General features: G+C 34.4%; 1 protein-coding gene across 1 annotated transcript in view; it reads left to right on the forward strand.

The window, feature by feature from the left end:
* Positions 1 to 26764, forward strand: part of SLC25A21 (solute carrier family 25 member 21) — a 704781-nt gene that overhangs the window by 354867 nt on the left and 323150 nt on the right. The window contains exon 2 of the mRNA XM_027847443.1: positions 11517 to 11565. Within this exon, the coding sequence (XP_027703244.1) occupies positions 11517 to 11565 (49 nt within the window). The remainder of the gene's footprint in view (positions 1 to 11516; positions 11566 to 26764) is intronic.

The raw sequence follows: 26764 nt of genomic DNA on the forward strand, positions 1-26764 counted from the left end.
AGAACGCATGTCCTCACTGTCTTTCCTTAGAAGTTATGGGAACCTGCTTGGCTGTATGCCCTAATTAAAATCCACCAGAAAAGGATTGATCACAGCTAGGTTCAAATTCTATTTCCTATGGACATATATTTCCCGAAGGCTTCATGTTTAGCTAACTCTGTGCTACTGTCTTTCACTCCAGCCTACCCCTCCAGTTTTCTTCATGTGGCAAACAAGAATCAATGTTTCACTTCTTGCAGGACTGGGTTGGAGTTCAGAATGAATAACTAGCATGAGACAATCTGGTAAGGACTTTTGTAGTTGGACCCTGAAGCACAAGTTTACAAGGTTGGTTGCATTGACTAGGCTTGGTATGTGGGGTGGACTAGGGGAGGAATATTGAGGAGAAGCTTGCAGTGTTTCAGTAATCTTGAGTTGTTTCATTAATCTTTTACCTTTTCTGTTTTCTTTTTTAAAATAGTATTTGATTTTTTTCCCCAATTACATGTCAAGGAAAATTTTAGCATTCATTTTTACAAGACTTTGAGTTCCAAATTTTTCTCCCTCCCTCTCCTCCAAAAATGGTAGATAATTTGATATATACATACTTTTTGATATAAAAAGTATGCTTCAATATGCATTTAAAGCCCATCAGTTCTTCATGTGGATTTCTGCTTTTCTTCTAATCTTTGTTGCATTGGTTTTGTTTGTGCAAAAGCTTTTTAATTTAATATAATAAAAATCATCTATGTTACATTTCATAATGTTCTCTGTCTCTTGTTTGATCATGAATTCTTCCCTTCTATCAACTTCTGAGAGGGTTCAGTTGAGGTCCCTTAGTATAGTTTTGCTATCTATTTCTTCCTATAACTCACTTAACTTCTTCTATAAGAATTTGGATGCCATACCACTTGGTGCATATATGTTTAGTATTGATATTATTTTGTTATCTGTGGTACCTTTTAGGAAGATGTATCTTGCTACCTTATCTCTTTTAATTAAGTCTGTTTTTGCTTTTGCTTTGTCTGAGATCAGGATCACTACTTCTGCTTTTTTTACTTCAACTGGATCATAATAGATTCTGCTCAAGTCCCTTAACTTTACTCTGTGTGTTTCTCTGTTTTTGTGTCTTTCTTGTAAACAATATTTTGTAAGATTCTGGTTTTTGATCCCCTCTGCTATTCTGCTTCTGTTTTATGGGAGAGTTCCCCCCCTTCAAATTCACAGTTATGACTACTAACCATGTATTTTTCTTCATCCTATTTTTCCTTCTGATTGTCCTCTCTCTCCTTTCACCCTTTCCCTCCTTGACAGTGTTTTGATTCTGTCTACCACTTTCCCCAGTCTGTCCTCTCTTCTATCAGTTTCCCCCTTTATTTAATTTTCTCCCCTCCTACTTTCCTGTCAGGTAAGATAAATTTCTATATTCAACTGACTGTGTATATTATTCCTTCTTTGAACCAATTCTCATCTGAAAGTAAGGTTCAAGTGATGCCCATCACCCACCCTTCTATCTTTCCCTCCCGTAATCATTTTTTGTGCCTCTTCATGTGAAATATTTTACCTCATTCTACCTCTCCCTTTCTTCTGCACCCAGTATACTCCTCTTTCTCGTCACTTAATTATTTTTGTGTCATTGCCTCAAATTTACCTTATACTTGTACCTTCTGTTTATGTATATTCCTTCTAGCTGTACTGTAAATGGTATAATTTTTAAGAATTAAAAGTATCAGTTTCCCATGTAGGGATGTAAACAATTCAGCTCCATTGAATCCCCTATGTTTTCTTTTTGCTTTTTACTTTTTTAGGCTTCTCCTGTTCTTAATACTGGAGATCATTTTTTTTTGTTCAATTCCAGTCTTCTTATGAAAGCTTGAAATACTTCTATTTCATAGACTTATCATTTTTTCCCTTTTTGTATTATGCTTAATTTCATCAGGTAAGTAATTCTTGGTGAGAATTTGCCTTCTGGAATATTATGTTCCATGACCTTCAATCCTTTAGTGTCACAGCTGGTAAGTCCTGTGTAATCCTAATTGTGGCTCCCCCATATCTGAATTGTTTCTTTCTGGCCCTTGAAGTATTTTTTGCTTGACCTAATAGTTATGTAATTTGGCTATAATGTTCCTTGGAGTTTTTCTTTTGGGATATCTTTCCTGAGGTGATTGGTGGATTCTTTCAATGCTTGTTTTGCTATCTGGTTCCAGGCTATAGGGCAGTTTTCCTTGATAATTTCTTGAAGACTGCTGTCCAGGTCCTCTTTTTGATTATGGCTTTCAGGCAGTTGAAAGATTCTGATATTGTCTCTCCTGGATCTATTTTCCAGGTCAGTTATTTCCCCTATGAGTTATTCTACATTTTCTTCTATTTTTTCATTCTTTTGAATTTGTTTGATTAATTCTTAATGTTTCATCATTTGCCTAATTCTAACTTTGAAGCAGTTGTTTTCATCTGTTAGCTTTTGTACTTCCTTTTCCATTTGGCCAATTGTAATTTTTAAGAAATTGTTGCTCTTTGAAAAAGAAGTACAAGGGGCAGAGCCAAAATGGTGGAGTAAAAGCAGTGACTTGTTTGAGCTTTTCCCCAGACCCCTCCTAACACCTGTAAAAATGGCTCTAAACAAATTCTAAAGCAGCAGAACCCACAAAAAGAAGGAGTGAAACAAATTTCCAGCCCAAGACAACCTGGATGGTTGATTGGAAAGGTTGGTTGTGCCGGGCTGGGAGAGTTCAGTGTGGATGCGCAGGCAAAGACCATGCTTCAGCAAACTTGGAGCAGGCCTCAGGGGACTGAATCATGGTCAACTGTGGTGGTTTCTAGACCTCTCAACCCAGAAATGCCAAAGACAACTTAGAAGATCGGTAGGAAAGGTCTGTGCCCTTGGTGAGAGAAAAGCTCAGTCCCATCCCCAGTCCTAGCATAGCCCTGGGGTGACAGCTACTTCTGGAGCTTTCAGCCCACAAATGGTAGGGAAATTGAGTGGCTTATCAGAAGGGGATTGCAGGGATCTCTTTGCTGGTACTGAGGCAGGAATCTCTTGCTTTGCTCATGCTTGGATCTGCATCACAGTTCTGGGTGGTGATCCTGGGGTGAGGAGGAGCACTGGTGTGGGGGAGCTTGTAGTGGCAATGGAGAGGAAATCCTTCTCATGGTTCCAAGGCAGAAAAGAGTGCTTGTAGTCACTCATAGACCAAAGCACAGGCCAGGAAAGGAGTAAACACCTTGTCTTTGATCAAACCACCTTGGAAGAACTGAAAATTTACAGGTCCCTAGGAGTGTCTCTGCAAACAACTGCATGAAGCTCGGGGCAGTACATTCTCCACACTGGGAGCAGACCCCTACCTTAACAAAGAGGTTAAAACTCAAGTAATTTGCTGGGAACAAGAGCAAACTGCACAAAAAAGTCAGACCATAGAATCCTTTCTTTGGTGAGAAAGAAGATCAAAACATATAACCAGAAGAAGACAACAAAGTCAGAGCTCCTATATCCAAAGCCTCCAAGAAAAATATGAATTGGTCCCAGGCCATGGAAGAGCTCAAAAAGGATTTTGAGAGGAATTACTTTCTTCAATAGATTTTTTTCATTCCTTTCCCATTTGGTCAGTTCTACTTTTTAGGCAGCTGTTTTCTTTTTCCAAGATGTTGACTCCCCGCCACCTCCCAATTCTCTTGCATCACTATCATTTCTTTTCCCTATTTTTCTTTTATCTCTCCTATATGATTTTTAAGCTCATTTTTTAGTTCTTCCATGAGTTCTTTCTGGGCTTGAAACCTCTTCCTGTTTTTCTATGGGGTTTTGCCCATAGGTGTTTTGACATTGTTGTCTTCATCTAAGTTTGTGTCTTGGTCTTCCCTATCACTATAATAACTTTCTATGGTCATATTCTTTTTTGGGTGTTTGTTGCTCATCTTCTTTGACCTTTTTCCTTTCTTTTAAATTTGAGCTCTACTTCCTAGGTGGAAAGGGAATTTCTCAGGCTTCTTATGCCAGGGACTGCAGGCCCTGGCTGTTTACCTGGTGCCACACTGATATTGCCCGGAGCCCCACAGGGGACCCTCATGTCTGGTGCTGTGCTGAAGGGGTGGGGTGGGGTGGGGGTAGCTGGTGCTACTGGAGGCTATAGGTGTTTGACATCTTATCTGGTGCTCAGCCAGGGTCTTAGTGCTGGTGTCTATAATGTGCTGAGGCTGGTGGGGTGTTCCTGTGTTTCCCTGGGGCTACACTGAAGCATCTGGTGGTTTGGCTGCTGGAGGTTGCCTATTTGCCAGGCTCTAAGCTGAAGCTTGTGGAGGTCTGTTAGCTAGAGGTTAATTGTTTGCCCAAGGCTATGTTGAAGCATGTTATGGTTCTCAGAGCTTGAGTCTGCCTATTCCCCTGGCTATTCTGAGGCATGTGAGGGGTGTACTGGTGTTGGCATTTGCCTGCTCCACTGCACTAGGCCTCAGGATTCTCCTGCTGGTTTGCTAATGTGGGGTTTAGTGCTGGCCTACTAGGATTCTTCCTGTCCTGGAATGTGCTCCCTTTTTACCTGAGTGAGACAGACCTTTCTTTCTGATTTTCTAAGTTTCTCGGGTTAAAAGATTATTTCACCCTGTCTTTTTGCTGGTTCTCCTGTTCCAGAATTTGTTTTTGGGTGCTGTTTTATGGTTGTTTGGATGTGACTAGGGGAGAATTATGGTGGTTTGCTGCTTACTCTGCCATCTTGGCTCCCAGAAGTTAGAAGCCCTTTTCTGTTTTCTTACCTTTTGGATTTGAGGAGTGCTGGTGTGGTGGAGCTTGTAGTGGTGGTGGAGAGAAAATCCTCCTCACAGTTCCAAGGCAGAAAAGAGTGCTTGTGTTCACTCATAGACCAGAGCATAGGCCAGGAAAGGAGTGAACACCTCACCCTTGATCTTACCATCTTGGAAGAACTGAAAATGTACAGGTTCCTAGAAGTGCCTCTGAAAACAGCTGCACAAATGCCCCAAAGCTTGGGACAGTACATTCTCCACACTGGAAGCAGACCCCTACGTTAACAAAGAGTTTATAACTCAACTAATTGGCTGGGATCATTAGCAAACCTCACAAAAAAAAAAATCAGACCATAGAATCTTTCTTTGGTGACAAAGAAAATTGAAACATACAACCAGAAGGAGACAACAAAGTCAGAACTCCTACATCCAAAGCCTCCAAGAAAAATATGAATTGGTCCCAGGCCATGGAAGAGTTCAAAAAGGATTTTGAGAAGCAAGTAAGAGAAGTAGAGGAAAAACTGAGAAGAGAAATGAGAATGATACAAGAAAATAATGAAAAACAAGTCAACAGCTTACTAAAGGAGACCCAAAAAAATACTGAAGAAAATAATACCTTAAAAAATAGCCTAACCCAAATGGCAAAAGAGATCCAAAAAGCCAATGAGGAGAAGAATGCCTTAAAAAGCAGAATTGGCCAAATGGAAAAGGAAGTCCAAAAGCTTACTGAAGAAAATACTTCCTTAAAAATTAGAACATAGCAATTAGAAGCTAGTGACTTTATGAGAAATCAAGACACCGTAAAATAAATCCAAAAGAATGAAAAAAATAGAAAACAATGTGAAATATCTCATTGGAAAAACAACTGACCTGGAAAATAGATCCAGGAGAGAGAATTTAAAAATTATTGGACTATCTGAAAGCCATGATCAAAAAGAGACCCTAGACATCATCTTACTTTTTGGATTTGGCTTTCCTTACTCAAAATTTGGCACATATTTTTTTCTTCTGACCTTTTTTTTTTTAACTTAGATCAGTAAATGGAAAATAATTACTCTGTCATCTCTCAGTCCACAATATTCTTTACCCAGATTTTATTTTTATTGCTATCTTTTGCCTTTACCTCACCTACCTTTATCACTTTATCCCTGCTATAAAACAATTACTTTTAATAAGGTATAAAGAATCAAAAAAGTCATTAAGCAAAACTAACCAATATATTCATAAAATCACATGTTGTAAATGTAGTGTTTCATAGTCATAGACCCTTCCCAATCTACAAAAATGTGGGGGGTGGAAACTTCTCATAGCTCTTCTTTGGAGCCAAAATTGTTTCTTGTGATTTCATGGTATTAGTTTTGATTGATTTGATTTACATTATTGTCTTCCTGGTTCTGCTAATTCTACTTTGTATCAGTTTATATATGTCAGCCCATTTTTCACTGTTGTCATTATATTTATTGTTTCTTATGCCATGATTATATTCTATCATTTGTACCAAATGTACAAATTTGTACCAAAACTTGCTTAGTCATTCTTCAATTGATGGGCATCCATTTTGTTTCCAGTTCTTTGGTACAAAATGCCATTATAAACATTTTGCTGTATGTAGGGCCTGTTTTTTGGTCATTAATTTCCTTGGGACGAATACCGAGTAGTAGAATATGTGAGCCAACAGAGATTTTAGTCACTTTCTTCAAAAAATTCCAAACTGCTTTCCAGAATGGTCTGACCAACTCACTACTTCACCCAGTAGTACACTAGCATGTTTTCCCACAAACCCTTTAACATTGACTATTCTTATATTGTGTCAACATCACCAATTTTCTGGGTGTTTTTATTTGGCTTACTTTTATTATTAATAACCTGAAAATTTATTTTATATGGATATTGATAATCTGTAATCTCACTGGTAGTATCTTTACTTAGATTTTTAGCAAAACACTTGGCAAAGAGTCTTATGTTATCCTAGTGGACAAAGAAAGAACATGGGCTAGATGACAGTACAATAAGGTAGATTTATTGTTTTTGAATAATTAGGTTTCTTAATGACTCCATATTACCTTGGAGGGATGTTTTTAATGGATCTGTCACTGGTCCTATTATGTTAAATATTTTTCTTAAGTGACTGGGATGTCCTGCAAGAGCCTGATATCTGAAGTAGTGCTCTGACTGGGGGTAACCCAAGGTGGGTGAATACCACAACAATTTGATTAGAGATGTCTCAGTGAGATATTTTTCTTTTGTTTGTTTAAATTATTTTTTTAATCAGAAAAAGTCTATCTTCTTTCCTTTTCTGTCCTCCCCAATAAAAAAATAAGAAAAACAAAACCCCTGGTTTTATTTATAGTCAAGGAAAAAAAATCCCACATTGCCCTTATCCTGAAAATATGTCTCAATATACACTCTGAATATGTCACCTTTCTATGCAGAGGCGATAACATGTGTAAGAGTTCATTATTGTCCATCAGAATTCCTAAGTTTCAAAATTGTTTGTTTTTACAATGTTGTCGTTATATAAATTGTTTTTCTAGTTTTGCTCACTTCACTCTTCGTCTGTTCCCATAAATTTTTATAGGTTTTTCTGAAGTCTTGCTCTTCATCATTTCTTACAGCACAGTAGTATTCCATTACATTAATATCCCATAATGTGTTCAGCCATTCCCCAGTTGATGGGTACTCCTTCAATTTCCAATTCTTTGCCACCACAAAAAGAACTGCTACAATTTTTTTTGTACGTATAGATCTTTTCCCTTTTTCTTTGATGTCTTTCAGGTATATAGACCTTGCACTGTTACTACAGGGAAGAATGCAAAGCAGGCCTTTGAAGAAAATGTATATTTTTAAAAACTTTAAATAATAGAAGAAAGAAAAAATTTGGCACACAATTGAAAAATGATCAGTAAAGCAATAAATCAAAAACAGTAAGCAAATGTGAAAAGTAGAAATTCTCAAGATAAGAAATAAACAAAGCTGAAAGCCAATCAAAAACCTTAAATAAATAAAAAAAATTCTGGAAATCAAATAGATAATCAAAATTAAAAGCCAAAAAAGCCCCAAACTCATTGTATTGATAAAGCTAGGAGCTGGTTAAAAAAGACCAACAAAACCAAAAACAATAATAAAACATCAAATGAAAAGTGAAAAAATTAACTTCCTATATAAAAAGTGGAAATTGAGAATTTATGACAAATGAGGAAATTAAGTGAATTATTAGAAATTATTTCCACCAATTATATGCAAATAAAACAGACACCATAAGTGAAATGGACAAATATTTATCAAAAATATAAGTTATCTAAAACATTACTGAAACACTAAACACACCATGAACAGAGAAAGTTGCAGAATATACTAAAAAATCAACAGGAAAAATAGCTTCAGAAAGAAATGGGATATAAAATAATTCTACAAGTCATTGACTTTTTTGTATAGTACCAACAAAACCTAACAAGGAGAGGCAGAAAAAGAAATTTAATTTGAAATACTTACAAAATGTATAAAATTTCTGAGACTTCACTTACCAAGACATGCATAGGAGTTATATGAATATAACTAAAAATATTTACAGGAATAAGATAGATCTAAATAATGGAAGAAATGTTACTTGCTCAGAGTTGGGCCATGCCAACATAATAAAAATGTTAGTTTACTTTAATGAATAGCAGATTCAGTGTCATACCAATCAACTACCCAAAGGTTATTTTATAGAATTTAAAGGATAAAATTTCACCTACAAAAACAAAAGGTGAAGAATCTCAAGAGAAATAATGAAGAAAATTGGGAAGAAAGTGACCCTATAGTAAAAGTTTAAAGTTTACTACAAAGCAGTAATCATCAAAATAATTTGTTACTGATGGAAAAATAGACAAGTTGATCAGTAGAATAGATTAGGTTTAGAAGATCCAAAACCAAATAAATATATCTGCATATTTAATGAACTCAAGAATTCCAACTATTGGGGTAAGGACTATTCATTGCAAAAAAAAAATGCTGGGAAAGCAGAAAGACATTATGGCAGTATTAGGGTTATTTCAAAATCTCACACCACAGAATATAAGCTTCAAATGGTTGCAAGATCTAGATGTATTATAAGGTCATATGATAATCAAATTATAAGAGAGAAAATACCTTTCACAACTATGGATAAAGGAAGATTTCTTGGTCAAACAAAGGTATAGAGAGGATCCCAGGACATAATGTGTATAATTTTGATTCTATGAAATTAAAAAGTTTCTGCATAAACAAATCAATGTAATGAGAATTGGAAAGAACCTAAGGAAAAATCTTTACAGCAAATTTATGCTATCCAAGATACGTAGAGAAGTGACACAAATATAAAAGAATAAGAATCATTATCCAATAGATTAATGACTAAAGGAGATGAATAGACAATTCTAAAAAGAAGAAAATCAAACTATCTATGACCATATAAAAAAAAATACTCCAAATCACTAACAATAAGAGAAATGCAAAGTAATGCAAAATAAAACAACTTTGAGTTTCCAGCTCACATCCAGCAGATTGCAAAAGATGATGAAAAAAGAAAATGGTAGTTTTTGGAGGGGCTATTGCAGGACAGGTACACTAATGCCCTGTTGCTGAAGTTATTAAATGGTCCAACTACTCTAGAAAGCAATTATACCCCCAAAGTCATTAAAATTGTATATACCCAGTGGTAATATTATTCAGCTTATACCATAAAGATATCAAGGAAAGAGTAAAAGGATAGATAGACACAAATATATACCGCAAATATGTATGTGTATATGTGTGTGTATATGTGTGTGTGTGTGTGTGTGTGTGTGTGTGTACTGCAGCATTTTTTGTTGTGGGGAAGAATTGGAAACAAAATGAGGCCCTATTATTTGAGAAATGACTGGACAAATTATGGTAAATTAAAGTAATAGAAATATATTATCCCATAAGAAATAATGTAAAGGGAAGATTTAGAGAAACTTGAGAGGACTTGTATGAACTGATGATAAGTGAAGTGAGTGAAACCAAGAGAATGAATAGTGCAATGACTTCAACATTGTACAGAAAAACAACCCTAAAAGACTCAAGACTGTTCAGTGCAATGACCAATTATGACTCTTGATAGAAGGCTGCTAATGAATAATTATTCCTATCTCCTCACCGAGAGACAATGAACTAGAGGTGAAAATGAGACATGTTTTGGATATTGCCAATGCATAGATTTGTTTTGTGTGACTGGAGATAGTGAGGGACTTAGGGAAGATTTGGCAGAAGTGGTAGTCATACTAAAAACTAGGAATAAAGGAGCATCAATGAATCATTAAACAAATAAATAGAAAGGAACAGAAGGAATTTCAAAAAGGTACATAAACAAAACAGTGTCAGAACCACCATGTTAATTTTGAATTATAAAAAACAAAAATACTCCAAGCTTTATGTAGAGAGGATAAAAAGGCAAACATTATATGTGCCAGTACAGTTTTATATACCATCCTTTTTTTCTAATTTTCTGTACATATTGAAAATGATCATGTTGGTCAATAATAATAATAATAATTTGATTTTAAAGAGTAAATAAAATGTATATATTGATAGATTGATTCTTACCATCTATTAATATCTAAGTTCCTTGCAATGCTGTTTCTGATTCTACCACTCTACTAAAGCTGATTATACCAAAGTTAGTTATAATCTCTTAACTGCCAAATCCAATGGCCTTTTCTTTGTTCACATTCTCCTTAATTTCAGTGCTGCTTTTCTTACTTTTGACTGTGGCCTCCTGACTACTCTCTCTCCCTTTGCTTCTGTTTCACTAATCTCTTATGGTTCTTTTCCTACCAATATGACTGCTCCTTTTCATTTACCTTTCCTGAATCATCTCCTTTGCCCTAATATAGGTGGCACATTTGTTGCCCTCAATTCGTTACTTTTACTCTTCCAATCTTTCTATGCCTACCACTTCATAAGCTCGTCCATTCTCTCTCTACATTTATTCTCCCAAGAGCAGAAAAGAGTGAAATGCAAGAAAAACATCAATGCCAATGTGTTTACAGTAGCATCACAGCCACAGCCTGAGTGTGGAGATAAAGCAGCTCCTGGTATCTCTTTTTCCCTGGAGGATGTGTTACAATCATTTCTTCCTTGCTTCGCATCAGCAAAGAGAACTCTAACTGGGGTTTTCTTTTGGAGCCTTTCGTATGCACACTATGTCATGGCTCAGCAGCCAATTAAAAGTCTTTTCATCACCATGCAAGTAAGTGAACAGGAAATAATCACAGAATAATTGCACATGCTTTGCACAACCACCCTCTGTGGTTTGGCAACAGGTAGAGCATGAAGTTCATGCCCAAATGACTGTATCCTTATTGATCAGTACCCTATTACAGAGATAATGTATATAAAATGCTTTATAAACTTAAAACTACTACATACAAGTCAAATATGATTCTTCGCCACACCTGGGTAGGGTTTGTTTAAGTGTATGGACAAAACAACATATTTGTTTGTGAGATTTTTCGCAAATTTTACTGAAAATAGGCTGTAACATGTTCATATAGATGTACACAACTGATGCTTGAATTTTTACTGAAAATTCACTCATGAAGAAAAAATCATTCTTCATCAAGTCTTCAATATAATTTATTTGTTTGGTGGAAGCCTTATCTATGTCTTCTTATTCATCATTAGCCATTTACTTTTAATTGGCAGTCTGCTCCCCGAAGTCTCTTATTTAGACCATTCTTTGTAGGTAAGTAATTAAGAGTTGGAAAAAATAAGAATTGGTGTTTATATAAATGGCTACCAGCCTTTTCTTTATCATCTTTCAGGTCTTATGGAAATCTGCCTGATGCATCCTCTAGATGTGGTGAAAACCAGGTAAGATCCTGCTTGAACAAGTTTTATTGACTTTGGATGATATCCAAATTAAGATCTATTAGAAAACTAAATGCCAGGACTTGTCTCAGTCTGGTAACTTCTCCTTCAAATGGCATTTATATTTACTTCTTTCAACAAAAATGCTACATGATAGTCCAAATTTGCAGAGCCTAAGGCATTCCTTTGGTAGGGTCATCTGAAGGTGTTCGATATTTTACTGTCTTCATTAAGATAGTATTGTGGATATATTCATGTGAATGCTAAACATATCAAAGTGACAGTAATTATGATATAAAATTTTCACATAGAATTGTATATAACAGATTGTCATTTTATGGCATTTTATAGTTAGCATTTGGTGACTCAAATGTTGTTCAAGGAATTTGCTCATGAACCTGTATGCCAGTATAAAATGCTTCTAAGAATAACAGATAAAAATCAGAGTAATTTTCCTACTGTACAAAATAAGGTCAGCATGACTTACTGGGTTATGACCTATGGAATTTTAAAAAGATTTATCCTGAGGCAGGATTACTAAGATGAAAATAAGAAATGTACTACATGACTTTAAATTATGCATTTTTACCTGGAAAGATTCCTTTTCACCTTGCATCTTGACCTTGATCAGGTAAGAGCTGATTAAAAACAGTAACATGTAATGGTAGTTATGGTATAAAGTCTAAGCAAAAAATTTAAACAAGAAAAATACCCCTCCAATATAACAAGAACATTACTGACAAGAAAAAGAGAAATTAAAATAATCCACCACAAAAATCCTTAGAGAAAAAAATAACTGACCACCATTTCATTAAACTGTCACTCCTAGTATTATTACCAGCAGTCAATCTTTTGTGTCAAACCCTGCTCTCTTCACTTGGCATCCCCTACCCTGACTGGTTTCCATTCCACAGAACAAGATGTCCCTTCAATCTGTACTTAGATTTTATCAGTTAACTTTCTGGAGGTTTATAGCATTTTTCATCATAAGATCTTCAAAATTATCTTGTATCATTGTATTGATCAGAATAGCTAAGTCATTTACAGTGGATCATTTTACAATATTTAGTTTTTCTCCATTACACATAAAAACAATTTTAATATTCATTTTTTGTAACTTTTGAGTTCCAAATTCCCCCCCCATCCTTTCCTTGCCATCTCCTTGAGAAGGCAAGTACTTTAATATAGATTATACATGCAGTCATGTAAAACATATTTACGTGTTTGCCATTTTGCAAAAGAGAATACAGACCAAAAAAAAATGCCCATTATCACTACTATTATTCAGTATTTTACTAGAAACGCTAGCTATAGCAATATAAGCCAAAAAGAGAAATTTAAAGAACAAAAAAACACATTGAAGAACCAAAATAAAGAAAGTAAAAAAGTATGCTTTGATCTGCATTCAGATGGCATCAGTTCTGGAGGTGGATAGCATTTTTTTTATTGTAAGTCCTTCAGAATTGTCTTGTAGCATTGTATTGTTGAGAATAGCTAAGTCATTCACAATTCACCATCATACAATATTACTGTTAGTGTGTACAATAATATCCTGGCCCTACTCAGTTCACTTTGCATCAATTCATATAAGTCTTTCTAGGTTTTTCTGAAAGTACCCTGCTCATCATTTTTTATTGCATCACAATCATATACTACAACTTGTTCAGCTACTTCTCAATTGATGGGCATCTTTTCAATTTCCAATTCTTTGCCACCATGAAAAGAACTTCTATAAGTGTTTTTGTACATATTTGACATTTTCCTTCTTCTGAACAACTGAATAACAAACAGCAGCATTAGCAGCAACAACTATCATGATCTCAAAAAAAGCAAAAGCAAAAATAGATCTAATTAAAAGATATAATCTGGGAAACTACATTTTGCTAAAAGGTAATGAAATAATATAAAAAATTTACAAGTTTCTCTGATAATGGTCTCATTTATAAAATATATAGGGAACTGAGTCAAATTTATAAAATAAGAGCCACTTCCCAAAATCACTTTGACAGTAAGGATTGATTGAAGTGGTGAGAGACTTGAGGCACCAATTAGAAGACTGTTGCAATAATCTAGATGAAAGGTAATGTGGTCTTAACTAAGGTCACAAATGTGTGAGTACAGAGAAGGGGTCAAATACAAGAAATGTTGGGGAGGTAGAAATGGTAAGATCTGGTACTAGGCTGGATATATGAGATAAAAAAGAATGAGGAGTGGAGGAAAATGCAAGATTACAAGCCTGAGCCTCCGAATAGTTCGTGGTGCCTTTAACAGAAACAGGGACATTTGGAAGAGGGGAGTTCAATCTTAGACATAATGAGTTTAATATTTCTACTGGGTTTCTAGTTTGAAGAGAAAAAAATCTAAGAAATTATCATAAAATATTTGAAAATACCAGGAAAATTGTCCAGAAATATTAGAAGCAGATGATATAGTTTGAGAGAATCTATGGAATGCCAACAAAAAGAAACCCAAGGTTTAACTCACTGAGATTTTCATAGTCAAATTTCAGAATTATAATATTAAACAATAAATTTGACAGTCACCAAAGGGGGGAGATTTTATAGTCAAAGACAATCAAAATATCACACTACTGTTATTTATTATAATAAATCAAAGAAAAATTGTAATATGATATTCTGAAAAGCAAAAAAGGAAAAACCAAAATGCTTGGTTTACTCCCCCACCCAAATATCCTACAAAGCTGAGCCTATTTCTCAAAAATGGTAATAGGGCTTAAACAAAAAAGAAAATATCAAGACATTCCATTAGGAGAACTAAGAGATGATCAGGGTATTTAACATATTAACTAAACAAAACCAAGTTAAACACTTAATGTAAGACTAAGACATGAAATGTTTGTTATCTTGTAGATAGCGCTAGGACTACATATAAGTGTGGGATGAGAAAGTATTTTTGTTTATTTTCTTTAAAAAATCCCCTGCTGTACCCAATTGCTGCCTTTGAGAATTAAAATTCCTAGGAATAGGTTCTATAGTATTCTAAAAGGGTAAGGAATAAGAAGTGAATGGAGTTCAAAATATTTCTTGGAAATTGTTGTTACAAGTTACTGCATCTGAACTGGAAAAGAGAATCTAAAAGAAGGTTAAAAAAAAGGAAAATATAGAACTCATTGGATTGTTGGAAAATTTAGATTTGTTTGATTTATGGCACTTCTGAATGGGAATATTAATATATATGTATATATTTCACAATATCAATAATACATTTATTAAAAATTGATATGTTAAGGAATAAAGAACTCATAACTAAATATAAAATAGCATAAATAATAAACATCCTTTACAGACCATAATACAATAAAGCAGTAAATAATAAAGGAAATATGAACAAAAGATACACAATCAAATACAGGCTAAATAATGACATTCTATATGATGAGTGGACTAAAGAAGAAATCATTGTAATGATGAATAGCTATATTAAAAAGAATGATAGAAATGGGACCAAATACTAAATCTTAGGGAATACAGGTATAGTAGTCCTTGGAGAAAAACTATAACTAAAGGGGAGAAATTTTTAACTAAATAGTGATTATATAATTTGAAAACATTGTCTAGATCATTTGTAGTAAGATACATTAAATACAACTGTGAGGTTTTACTTCACACTTTAAAAAAGGGCAAATGGCCAAGAAATGAGAATAATCAGTGTTGTCACTCTTTGAGCATAGGCCACTTCTGGGCATATTCTTTAGGAAATCAAAGGCAGAAATAATGGTCCAATACACAAAAAACTCATAGTAGTTTTCTTTGCGATCACAAAACCTCAAAAAAAAAAAACTTGAGTGTTCATTAAATTATAGAATGGCTGAATAATTATGTTACATAACTGTAATGTAATAAGAAATTATAAATTTAAAGATTTTAGAGAAATATGGGAAGATTAGTCTAAACTAATGTAGTATAAAATGTATATAGTCAAAAGAACATTAGACACTTATAGCAATGTAAAGGAAAATGATCACTAAAATGAAATCAAACTTTGAATAATTTGAAAAGCAGAGATGGTCCTAGATAACAAATAATGGAATATATCTCCTTTCTCTCAAATGAAGGGGGCTAGGTGTGGGGCTAGCAGAGATTTCTAAGGAAGAATATATACAGTATCAGACCCTATCTCTCCTGCTAATTATTTTTGCTTATTTTGTTGTTGTAGGAAAGGGTTCATTCTGGAGGAATGGGATTTTTTTCCTAAAAGTGACTGTGATATAATGACAAAATATCAATAAAACAGATTTTTATAAAAAGAAAAAAGAATGAATCGGGATTATATATGCTCCCCGTTTTCAAAAACATAACCCAACATCGCACATACCAAAGCCTTTCTAGAAGAACACTTTGTTATTTCATTCTCACAACACAGAAAAACAATATAACTTAGTTTGTCTTTTTGAAATTAGAACCTGCTATTATACTAAGACATCTCTTCAAGAAAATTATAGAAACATATCATATAGTACTTTGACTTGTAGGCAGCAAATTCCTGTCATGAATGCCTAAGACTGCTACAGGAATCTAACTCCACTAGATTGGTTCAATCTGTCTATTATTTGTGTTAGCTAGATGGGAATGTCTCTCCTCAGCTAAACCATTTTTTTTTTAGTGATTTGTGGTTGTCACAATGAAGTTCTAATCTGATTCCTTATTTTTACACGGAGTTAACCCTGGGTTCTTGAGTGCAAGTTCTGGCAGATCCTTACAAACTTTAAAGTAAGTCTTCAACTATGGCTCCAGTGATGAATCCAGAGTACATTGCTTGACTGAGAATCATCTACATTTGGAGATGCTCAACATCTGATTGATTATTCTTTAACGAACTTTTTTGAGCAACAGCAACTCAAAATCCATCTACTAAGCTAGAGAGGAACTATGATTTGTGTCATTGGAAGGAAATAATCACACCAATGAGTTTCAAATTCTTAAAATCTAAACATTAAACCCACACTTCTTCCTTCTTACCTTCCAAAGGAAATGAAGTTTCCATTGTTAAGGATGTAGTTTGAGGGTAAAAACCCTAGTAGGATTAATACATTAATTGACTAATCCTCAATTAGTTTATCATGGATTAATTTACTTCATTATGTAGAAGAGAGAAGATGAGAAGAGGAAACAGAGTGTATATATTTTGATGGAGGATGATGCAGTTATGAAAGGGACACAGTGCTACCAAGGTAAGACAAGTCCTGGAGGTGAAATACAGTAGTAATCCTAGACAGTTTTGGGACAGGCAGAAAATAATTAGTGTACAAAGTGTAAAAATTAAAATGGAATATTGGACAAGGCACAAAACTCAAATGATAGCAGAAGCTCAATACATCCTGGGTTGATGATCAAACTCTCTCTCTCTCTCTCTCTCTCTCTCTCTCTCTCTCTCTCTCTATGTATATATATATATACATACATATATATATATATATACATATATTTTTTTGGCTAGGCAATGGGGTTAAGTGACTTGCCCAGGGTCACACAGCTAGTAAGTGTTATGTGTCTGAGGCTGGATTTGAACTCAGGTCCTCCTGAATCCTGAGCTGGTGCTCTATCCACTGTGCCACCTAGCTGTCCCTATTTTTTAAAAATATTTAATAAATTTCTTTTTTATTTTTTGCACTTAATAGTATTTTATTTTTTCTAATTACATGTAAAGATAGTTTTCAACATTTATTTTTGTAAGAGTTTGAGTTTCAAATTTTTCTTCCTCCCTCCATTCTCTCCCCCCCAAGACAGCAAGCAATCTGATATAGGTTATACATGTACAATCATGTTAAACATATTTCCACATTAGTCATGTTGTGAGAAAAGAATCATAACAAAAGGAAAAAAATGAGAAAGAAAAAAACTAACAAAAAAAGTAGAAATAGTATGCTTCGATCTGCATTCAGACTCCATAGTTCTTTGTCTGGATGTGGATAGCATTTTCCATCATGAGTCTTTTGGAATTGTCTTACATCATTGTATTACTAAGAAGAACTAAGTCAATCATAGTTGATCATTGCATAATATTGATGTTACTGTGTACAATGTTCTGGTTCTGCTCACTTCACTCAGTATCAGTTCATGTAAGTCTTTCCAGGTTTTTCTGAAATCTGTCTGCTCATCATTTCCTATAGAACAGTAGTATTCCATTACATTCATATCCCACAGTTTGCTCAGTCATTCCCCAATTTATGGGTATCTACTCAGTTTCCAATCCTTTGCCACCATAAAAAGAGCAGCTATAAATATTTTTGTACATGTAGATTCTTTTCCCCTTTTTATGATCTTTTTGGGATACAGACCTAGAAGTGGTATTGCTGGATCAAAGAGTGCAGTTTTGTAGCCCTTTGGGCATAGTTCCAAATTTCTCTCTACTAACAATGCATTAGTGTTCCAATTTTCCCACATCTTCTCCAACATTTATTATTTTCTTTTTCTATCATGTTAGCTAGTGTGATAGGTGTGAGGTGGTACCTCAGAGTCATTTTTACTTGTATTTCTCTAATCAATAGCTATTTAGAGCTTTTTTTCATATGGCTATATATAGATAGCTTTAATTTCTTCTTCTGAAAACTGCCTGTTCATATCTTTTGGCCATTTATCAATTAGGGAAAAACATATATTCTTATAAAATTGACTCAGTTCTGTACGTATTTTAGAAATGAGGTCTTTATCAGAAACACTGGCTGTAATTTTTTTTTCTCAGCTTTCTGCTTTCCTTCTAATCTTAGTTGCATTGGCTTTGTTTGTGCAAAACCTTTTTAATTTAATGTAATCAAAATTTTCTATTTTACATTTCATAATGTTCTCTATCTCATTTGTTCATAAATTCTTGCCCTCTCAATAGATCTAACAGGTAAATTATTCTTTGTTCTCTTAATTTGCTTATGATATCACCCTTTATGTCTAAATCACATACCCATTTTGACCTTATCTTGGTATGTGGTGTAAGATGTTGGTCTATGCCTCGCTTTTGCCATATTGTTTTCCTAGCAGTTTTTATCAGATAGTGATTTCTTATCCCAGAAGCTGGAGTCTTTGGGTTTATCAAACAGTAGATTACTATAGTCATTGACTACTCTGTCTTGTGTAACTAACCTACTCCATTGATCCATCACTCTATTTCTTAGCCAGTACCAAATAGTTTTTGATGATTGCTGATTTATAAGACAGTGTTAGATGTGGTACAGGTTGGCCACCTTCCCTTGCATTTCTTTTCATTAATTCCCTTGATATTTTTGACTTTTTGTTCTTCTGGTAGTTTGGTTGGTATGGCACTGAATAAGTAAATTAATTTAGGTAGAATTGCCATTTTTTTCACACTATTTTTTTTTTAGTGAGGCAATTGGGGTTAAGTGACTTGCCCAGAGTCACATAACTAAGAAGTATCATGTGTCTGAGGCCGAATTTGAACTCAGGTCCTCCTGACTCCAGGGCTGGTGATCTATCCACTGTACCACCTAGTTGCCCCAAGAATTGTCATTCATGTGTAGCTTGGCCTACACATGAAGAACTGACATTTTTCCGAGTTATTTAGATCTGACTATTTGTGTGAAAAGTGTTTTGCAATTGTGTTCATATAGTTCCTGGGTTTGTCTTAGCAGGTAGACTCCTAAATATTTTATATTGTCTACAATTATTTTAAATGGAATTTCTCTTTGTACTTTTTGCTGCTGGGCTTTGCTGGTAATATATAGAAATGCTGATGTTTTATGTGGGTTAATTTATATCCTGCAACTTTGCTAAAGTTGTTAATTGTTTGAAGTGTTTTTTAGTTGATTCTCTAGGATTCTTTAAAAGAGTGATAGTTTTGTTTCCTCATTGCCTATTCTAATTCCTTCAATTTCTTTTCTTTCTTCTTATTGCTATAGCTAATAATTCTAGTACAAAATTGAATAACAGTGATGATAATGGGCATCCTTAGTTCATTGCTGATCTTATTGGGAATGCTACTAGCTTATCATTACATATTATACTTGCTGATGGTTTTAGATTGATATTTCTTATCATTTTAAGGAAAGCTTTATCTTTTAGAAGTGGTCAGCTCCTCTGGTTATATTATCCTTCCAACAACAAAGTGTGATATTATGCACTAAAAATTTCATACCCACATATTAATGAGTGAATAAATCATTTATGAAGTGCTTACTATGAGCAAAACACTATGCTAAATGCTGAGGATACAAAAAAAGAGAAAAGAGTCCCTTTTCTCATGGAGCTCACATGTTATGGAGGAGACAACACACATGGAACCTTTCAGGTGCAAATCAGATGGAAAGGTCTTGTGGTACTTAGGATGCAGCAGCATAGCAGATGCCTCATTTTTAATGTCATTTCTGCTAATAAAATCATATCAGTTTCTGATATTGAACTATATGACAATTCCAAGGACTTGGTTGGCAAGAGCTCTGGATCCTCAATAGATATTGACTGTGACACTTTGTGAGTGCTACATTTTTGTGTGATACATACATACATACATATGTGTATGCATATGTATGAATGTTTAGTGCATAAATATGTATTTATGCCCATTACATAATAATTCTAATGATGCTTTTCTTTCCTGAACTTTTTAAAAAGGGTAGACTTTCTCTGGTATCCCTGTTGAATTTGGGGAAATATAAATGTAAAGATGGAGAAGAAGGCATCCATGGTAGTGTCTTGAGCAAAAATCCCCAGCTTCTTGCTAGCAGTGTGGCTAGGAATGTTTACCAGCTCTGTTTATTGTTGATTGATCAAAGAAGTTAGAGCTTTAGGACCTTTGCTCTCATTCTGAGCTTTTCTTTTTGTATATTATTGTTACCTTGACTTTATTCTTTCATTGCAAAACAGTCAGATCAGTTCTGATATTGAGCTCAAAGCTTCAGGAGCTTGAATATATGCAATGTGTAAGCAAAGAGGAACAATACTAAATGCTATCAGTGTGGGGGATCTAGTTGTTGAAGCCCCAGGGAAGAGGATATCAGAGAGAATTCTTAGATCTTTCTCTCTTACCCAGTACTCCTGGAGAGATATGAGTTGAAGAAGGGAGAGGCAGGTGAAGAAAGGAATGCAGAGAAAATGTTGGGAAGAAATATGTAGCTATTAAGAGCAACAATGTTAGTAGGTGGGTAGTGTGTGGAATACTGTTAGGGTTTGAATGTCTAAGCAAGCAGCCAGACTCAAGAAACCAGATGTTGATAAAGGACTATTGTAAACTTGATGATCAGAAATGGAGGTGCAGCCAACAAAGGCAATTTGGAGTAGGTCTGGAGAGAATTGGCATAGCCATGGAGAATAAGTGAGAGCAACAACTATCACTAGTATCTAAAGGTACTTTATGTAGCTTGGAGGAATAAGTATAGCACAATAAAGAAATGTAAATGTATTGGTTGTGTCCAGAAAAACTCACTGTTGGTTTGAAATGCCATTTAATTTGTGCACACCTGCTTATAGACTTTTGATGAATGTTTTTTACAATCTTCTACATTTTTTCATGGACCAGTCAATTCAATTCAATTTAATTTAATAAACATTTCTTATGTACATATGATAGGCACTGGAAATACAAAACTAAAAAAAGCCAGTCTCTGCCATCAAAGTATATTCTATTGGAAGAAAATTACATGGAAATAGATAATTAAATAGAAAATGTGTACAAAATAAATAGAAACCAATTTCTGGGGGAAGAGAATACTACGATATGGGGGATCAGGAAAGGCCTTGTGTAAGATGTAGAAAATAAAGCGAGCCAGGAGTTCTAGGAGGTAGAGATCAGAGGGAAGAATATTATCAGGTTAGGGGGACAGCCTGTGCATAGTTACAGAGGCAAGCCCCTATGATCCCTGAAATAATATGAAGAAAAGTTATAGAGACCATGTTCCTTTTCCTAGGATATAAGGGAAAGAAAATTATACGCAGGTTTTCTGAAAGTTGCTGTATATCTGTAAAACATCAAGGAGCAAAGTGATATTCATTTAATTAAATGTCTAAATTTAATTAAACTTCTAAATTCTTCCAGTGGAATAAAAAGAAGGATCAGATATTTTGGACCTCTTTCCTTCTTTGGGGACTAGTAAAAAGGGGAAAACAGCTGCTTGAATGAAGCAGTTTAAGGGTCAAATATTGTTCTGCTCTGCTGTGCTGACATTACTTAACTCTCCCCAGGAGACTAAATGCTAACGTCATTCATTTGACATATCCACAAGTCAGTTTGATCATCAGGCCTAACATCAGCCATCACTTTATTCCTCTCTGGGCATCTGTTGGGTCAATGATTACAAACAAATACTGTAATTCAGGCTCTTAACACTTTATTTTGATTGGATGGCTGTGGAGTGATAAAGAAGATACTTGTATGATTATATGAAAACACAATATAACCATCAAGTAAAAATGTACATGTCAATTTCAAACTTTGAATAGTCATTTGTAGTTGACAAAGAGGGTTGTAATTCAACACCTAGCAAAATCAGGTAAATTGCAGAGCATAAAGAGAAAGGAAATGAGATTTGAGAAAATGTCCAACTTTTTCTTAGGATGTCCTATAAATAACAATTTTCAAGTATCTTTTTTTTCAATGGAAAAGAATTACCCGTGATTTAGAGATAGTATCTATCAATCTGTGATCTAGGTTCAACTAGCTTGATATCTCATCCTAGTCCCTTAAAATCACCAATGAGAGAATCTAGCTAGAAAGCTTCTCAGAAGTAAACTCCTGGGAATAAAAAGAAAGGTGAATAATTGTTCTAACTGATACTTAAACTATGAACCAAGATAAAGGTAGCAGTTTCAGTTCTGAAAAAGATTTTTGGAATTGTCCTAATTACAGAGTTATAGAATGAGACTCCATAGTTCCTAAAAACAAAAGCCAAAACCTTATTTTCTCCTGTCCACTATTTATGAACATTTTCTTTTATGTAATAAGATTAAAACATTGACCTCTGGATTTGCTGAATTTTTGAATCCTTGACTCCCTCACAGGTATTCTGGCTCATTTCCTGAAAACTGCATTTCATACAGAGTAGTTCCTCCTTTTTCTTATTCTTCTGAAAGATTATGAATTTAGGAACACCTACATGTAAGACCCTAAGTCCCTGTGCAACTTTTTCTTCTTAAATGAAAAATATTTTATTAGAACTTGATAATTATCTGGAAAGGGGATATTTCTACACCTTTGGAAATAAAAAATATACAAAAACCGGTACTTAACATCTCCCCTTACTGCTATTCCAAGAATAAATGTCACAGGAACTCCCCTCCCCCCTTATTTACTTGATATTTCTATCTCTTAATATTCCAGTTTTAGTATGTAAATAGTTCAAAATGAAGTAAGTAATAAAGTGAGAAGTCTTCAGGCATGGAATGAAGGAAAGTTGAAAGCAAAAACTCATTTCAAAATTAGCAAAACCCCAAGGTTACTTCAGGAAAATACTTCAAAGCCATTTTTGGTTTTCTTCACAATATTTATTATTATGGTTATTACTATTTTAAAAACTGTTTTTAAATCTCAATATGATTGACAGAATTAATTATTATGCTGATTTTGTGAATACCTTTTTCTGGGGGGGAATTTTTATCATTGTGGAGATAGAAATATTTGTACTTTTTTGATACGACAATGGACTTCTGTATTTCAAATTTTCCTATTCTGAGCAAACTATGTTTGTCATTATTTATATAAAATAGTTTGTTTCATGAGTGTTGGAGAAGGAGAGATTAAGATTCTAAAAGCATTAGAAGTATATGTCCTGGAATAAAACCCAATAATTAGCAGCCAACTGCTCCAGTGCTCATGGTTTTCTTCTCTTCTTTAGGCGATTGGGGTTAAGTGACTTGCCTAGGGTCACACAACTAGTGTGTCAAGTGTTTGGTCTGAGGCTGGATTTGAACTCAGGTCTTCCTAACTTCAGGGCTGGTGCTCTATCTACTGTGCCACCTGGCTGCCCTGTTTTCTCCTTTTCTTAACTAAGCAGTTGGGTGGAAACTTTCTGCTGAAATATAGGTAATTACCTTTTATGGTGATATGCATGAATTGAAATAAGATGAAATGATTTAAATAGCCTAGAATCAATCTTTAGGGTCTTGGATCATAGATCTAGACCTGGAAGAGACCTCAAAGGTGATATGCTCCAACCCTCATTTTACAGATGAGAAAGCTGAGACCTAAGAAGGTGAAGTCCCTTACCCAAAGTCACACCTGTAGTCTCCAGAGTCAGTGTCAGAATAAGTACTAGAGCAACTGGCGGAAAAGTCCTTGGGAATTTGCAGCTATTCAAGGAATATTAATAATTGTGATTTCCATCAATAAAGCTTATGATAAACACTTAGAGAATGGAGAGAAAATACATTTTAAGTTGTGTCAGGTACCCAGATTTCCTACCCCAAGAGTATTAACAGTACAGTAAGCATCACATTCTGTACTGCTTAGCCCATGAGACAAAAACACAGAACTAGTCTACTGCAATGTGTTTTTCTCACTTCAGTGATATAAAAACAAAATACTATGTTAATTTGAATGGACTCAAATAGTTAATTAAAATGATTAAACTTCAAAGTATGGTATAAAAGAACATAAAATAAAAAATAAATTCCACAAAATCATAGAATATTAAAGTTGAAAAGGACCATAGAGATCATTTATTCCAACTTTCCTATTTTACATGTGAGAAAAACAGACCCAAAGAAGAGATTTTTCCAAGGTCACATAGCTAGCAAAACACAGTTCTGGGACTTTAACATGGTTCTTCTTTCTTTAATCAAATACTCTTTCCAATACATTATACAGATTATGTGCATTAACAATAAGCATATATATATATATATATGTCTGTGTATGTATACATTCATGTACATATATACTCTAGCATATACATACATGCACATACAGACATGAATATAGACAGGTAAACATGCATTTATGTATGTGTATATTTATTATGTGTATATATGTTATACAGATCTCAATATACATACAAAATACATATACACTCATATATGCATACGTAAATGTATATGTGCATATGTCTATCTATATTTATATACACACATACATATACACACTCTAAGTTTCCCCTGCCACGTATATTCATTAAGAATCTATTCAGAAGGAAATTATCTTTAGTCTACTAGTCAAGTCAATAAGTCAAGTAAACAGGCATTTTTTAGCAAATGCTTGCTATCGGCCAAGCATAGGGCTAAAAGCTGAGGATAAATATACAATAATTTCAAAAAGGCAATCACTCCCCTTAAAGAGCTGCTATTCTAATGGGGAAAGATGACATTCTAATGGGGGAAGCTGAAAAATGGGGAAAGGGAGAGAAGGAAAGATAATTGGTCAGTGGCTTCAATAGAGAAAGTATGGAGAAAAGGGGTGGAGCCTGGAGAGGAATGAAGACATGGCTGGCCTGGGCATTTTCCTTAAAATGGAGGTTCTATAAAATGGAGGAACCAGCCAATCAAGCAGAGGGTTCACATTTTTGCTGTTGTTCAGTTTTGTCTGACTCTCTGTAACCCCATGGACCATCTTTTTCAATGGGTTGTTTGTTTTTTGCAAAGATACTGAAGTAGTTTGCCATTTCCTTCTCCAGTGGATTAAGACAAGCAGAGGTGTCTTATCCAGGGACACCGAACTAGTAAGTGTTTGAGGCTGGATTTGAACTCAGGCCTTACTGACTCTAGGCCTAGTGCTCTATTCACTAAACCACCTAGTTGCCTCATATTCAACAGCTGGAAATAATAATAATAATAATAATAATGATAATAATAATAATAATAATAATAATAATAGTTTGCATTTATATAGTCATCCAAAGTTTGCAAAGAGTTTTACAAATATTATCTCATTTTATCTTTACAACAACCCTGAGAAATCGGTGCTATTACTACTCCCCCATTTTACAGATGAGCAAACTGAGGCGGATAAAGTTTAAATGACTTGCATAGTTGCATAGCTAGTATTTGTCTGAGGCAGGAATTGAGTTCAAGTTTTTCTGACTCCAGGAAGGTGCTATAGCCACTGGGTCACCAACCTGCCCAAATTTAAAGTATTAAAAGGAAGAGAAAACAGTTTTAAGATTCAAATGTGAAGGTTTTGATTTTTCAATAGAAATGGATAATATTCAAATGAAAAAATGTTATTGTAACATCACTTTCTTCTAAATAAAAAGTTTGATTGTTATTTCCTTCATACCTTGAGGATCCTTTTTATTATGTTATATATAATTTTAGATTCTATTAACTTAAGTGATTAAGTATGCCATAACCAACAGTTTCATTGGAGATATTTTTGTGATAACAATAAAAAGGAAAATAAAATAACATAACAAATTTGACTTAAAGCAGCTGGAGCCACATTCAGAGGATTTACAGATTTATTTGTCAATTTGGAAACTATTTCATTTTGTCAAAACTATATCTCAGCTGTGCACTGACTGCAAAGATGAAGCTATATAAAGATCAATTCTTAACTATCTCAGGAAGGTTATCCTGAGCATTAATTCAGACTTTTACAGTAATGTTTATATTTTACTACATTTTTGGTCAAGCATATCAGAGAAGATGTTATACTATTGGTCGAATATCTGAATGAGTTTATGAATTTCACTCTTGTTAACAAAATAGAACTTCCAGGATGCTCAGGAAAACCATAGTTTTCAGCTTTATTTGATTCTGAACAGTTTATTTTTCATTCCAGTGGCATGATTCCCATTGTAAGGTCAATTCAAAAGCAACTCTTTCGTGGACAAGGCCTAAGGATAGAAGTTCAGCTAATACTAAAAGCTTTCCTTTCTCAGGAATCTCTAATGCATTTAGGTTGAATGTAGAGCTCCTCAAGATTTGAAGCATATTATCCAGCACTTGACAGAGAAGTGATGGACACAAGATAAATATACATGTCTTTTTGGACATGGCCTCAATATGATTTGTTTTCTCTGACTATGCTACTATTCCTATTTGTTATAAAATTGTTTCTCCCCCTATTTTCTCTTGTGTAAATGATGGGGTATGGATGAAGAGATGGGAGCTATTGTAATACTTTTAAAAATGCACAGAAGAGAACTTCAGAGTAGCCACGATGGTGGAGTAAGCAGTAATCTCCATAATTCTACCATATTCACCTCCAAACAACTGTAAAATAGAGCCCCCCCAAAATCCTGGAACAGCAGAATCAGCAACTAGATGAGGTGAAACAGTCTTTGAGTCCTGGAAGATTTACAGGAAAG

This window comes from Vombatus ursinus, unplaced genomic scaffold (genome assembly GCF_900497805.2).
Source record: "Vombatus ursinus unplaced genomic scaffold, bare-nosed wombat genome assembly UNPS02015406.1, whole genome shotgun sequence".
NCBI lineage: Eukaryota > Metazoa > Chordata > Mammalia > Diprotodontia > Vombatidae > Vombatus > Vombatus ursinus.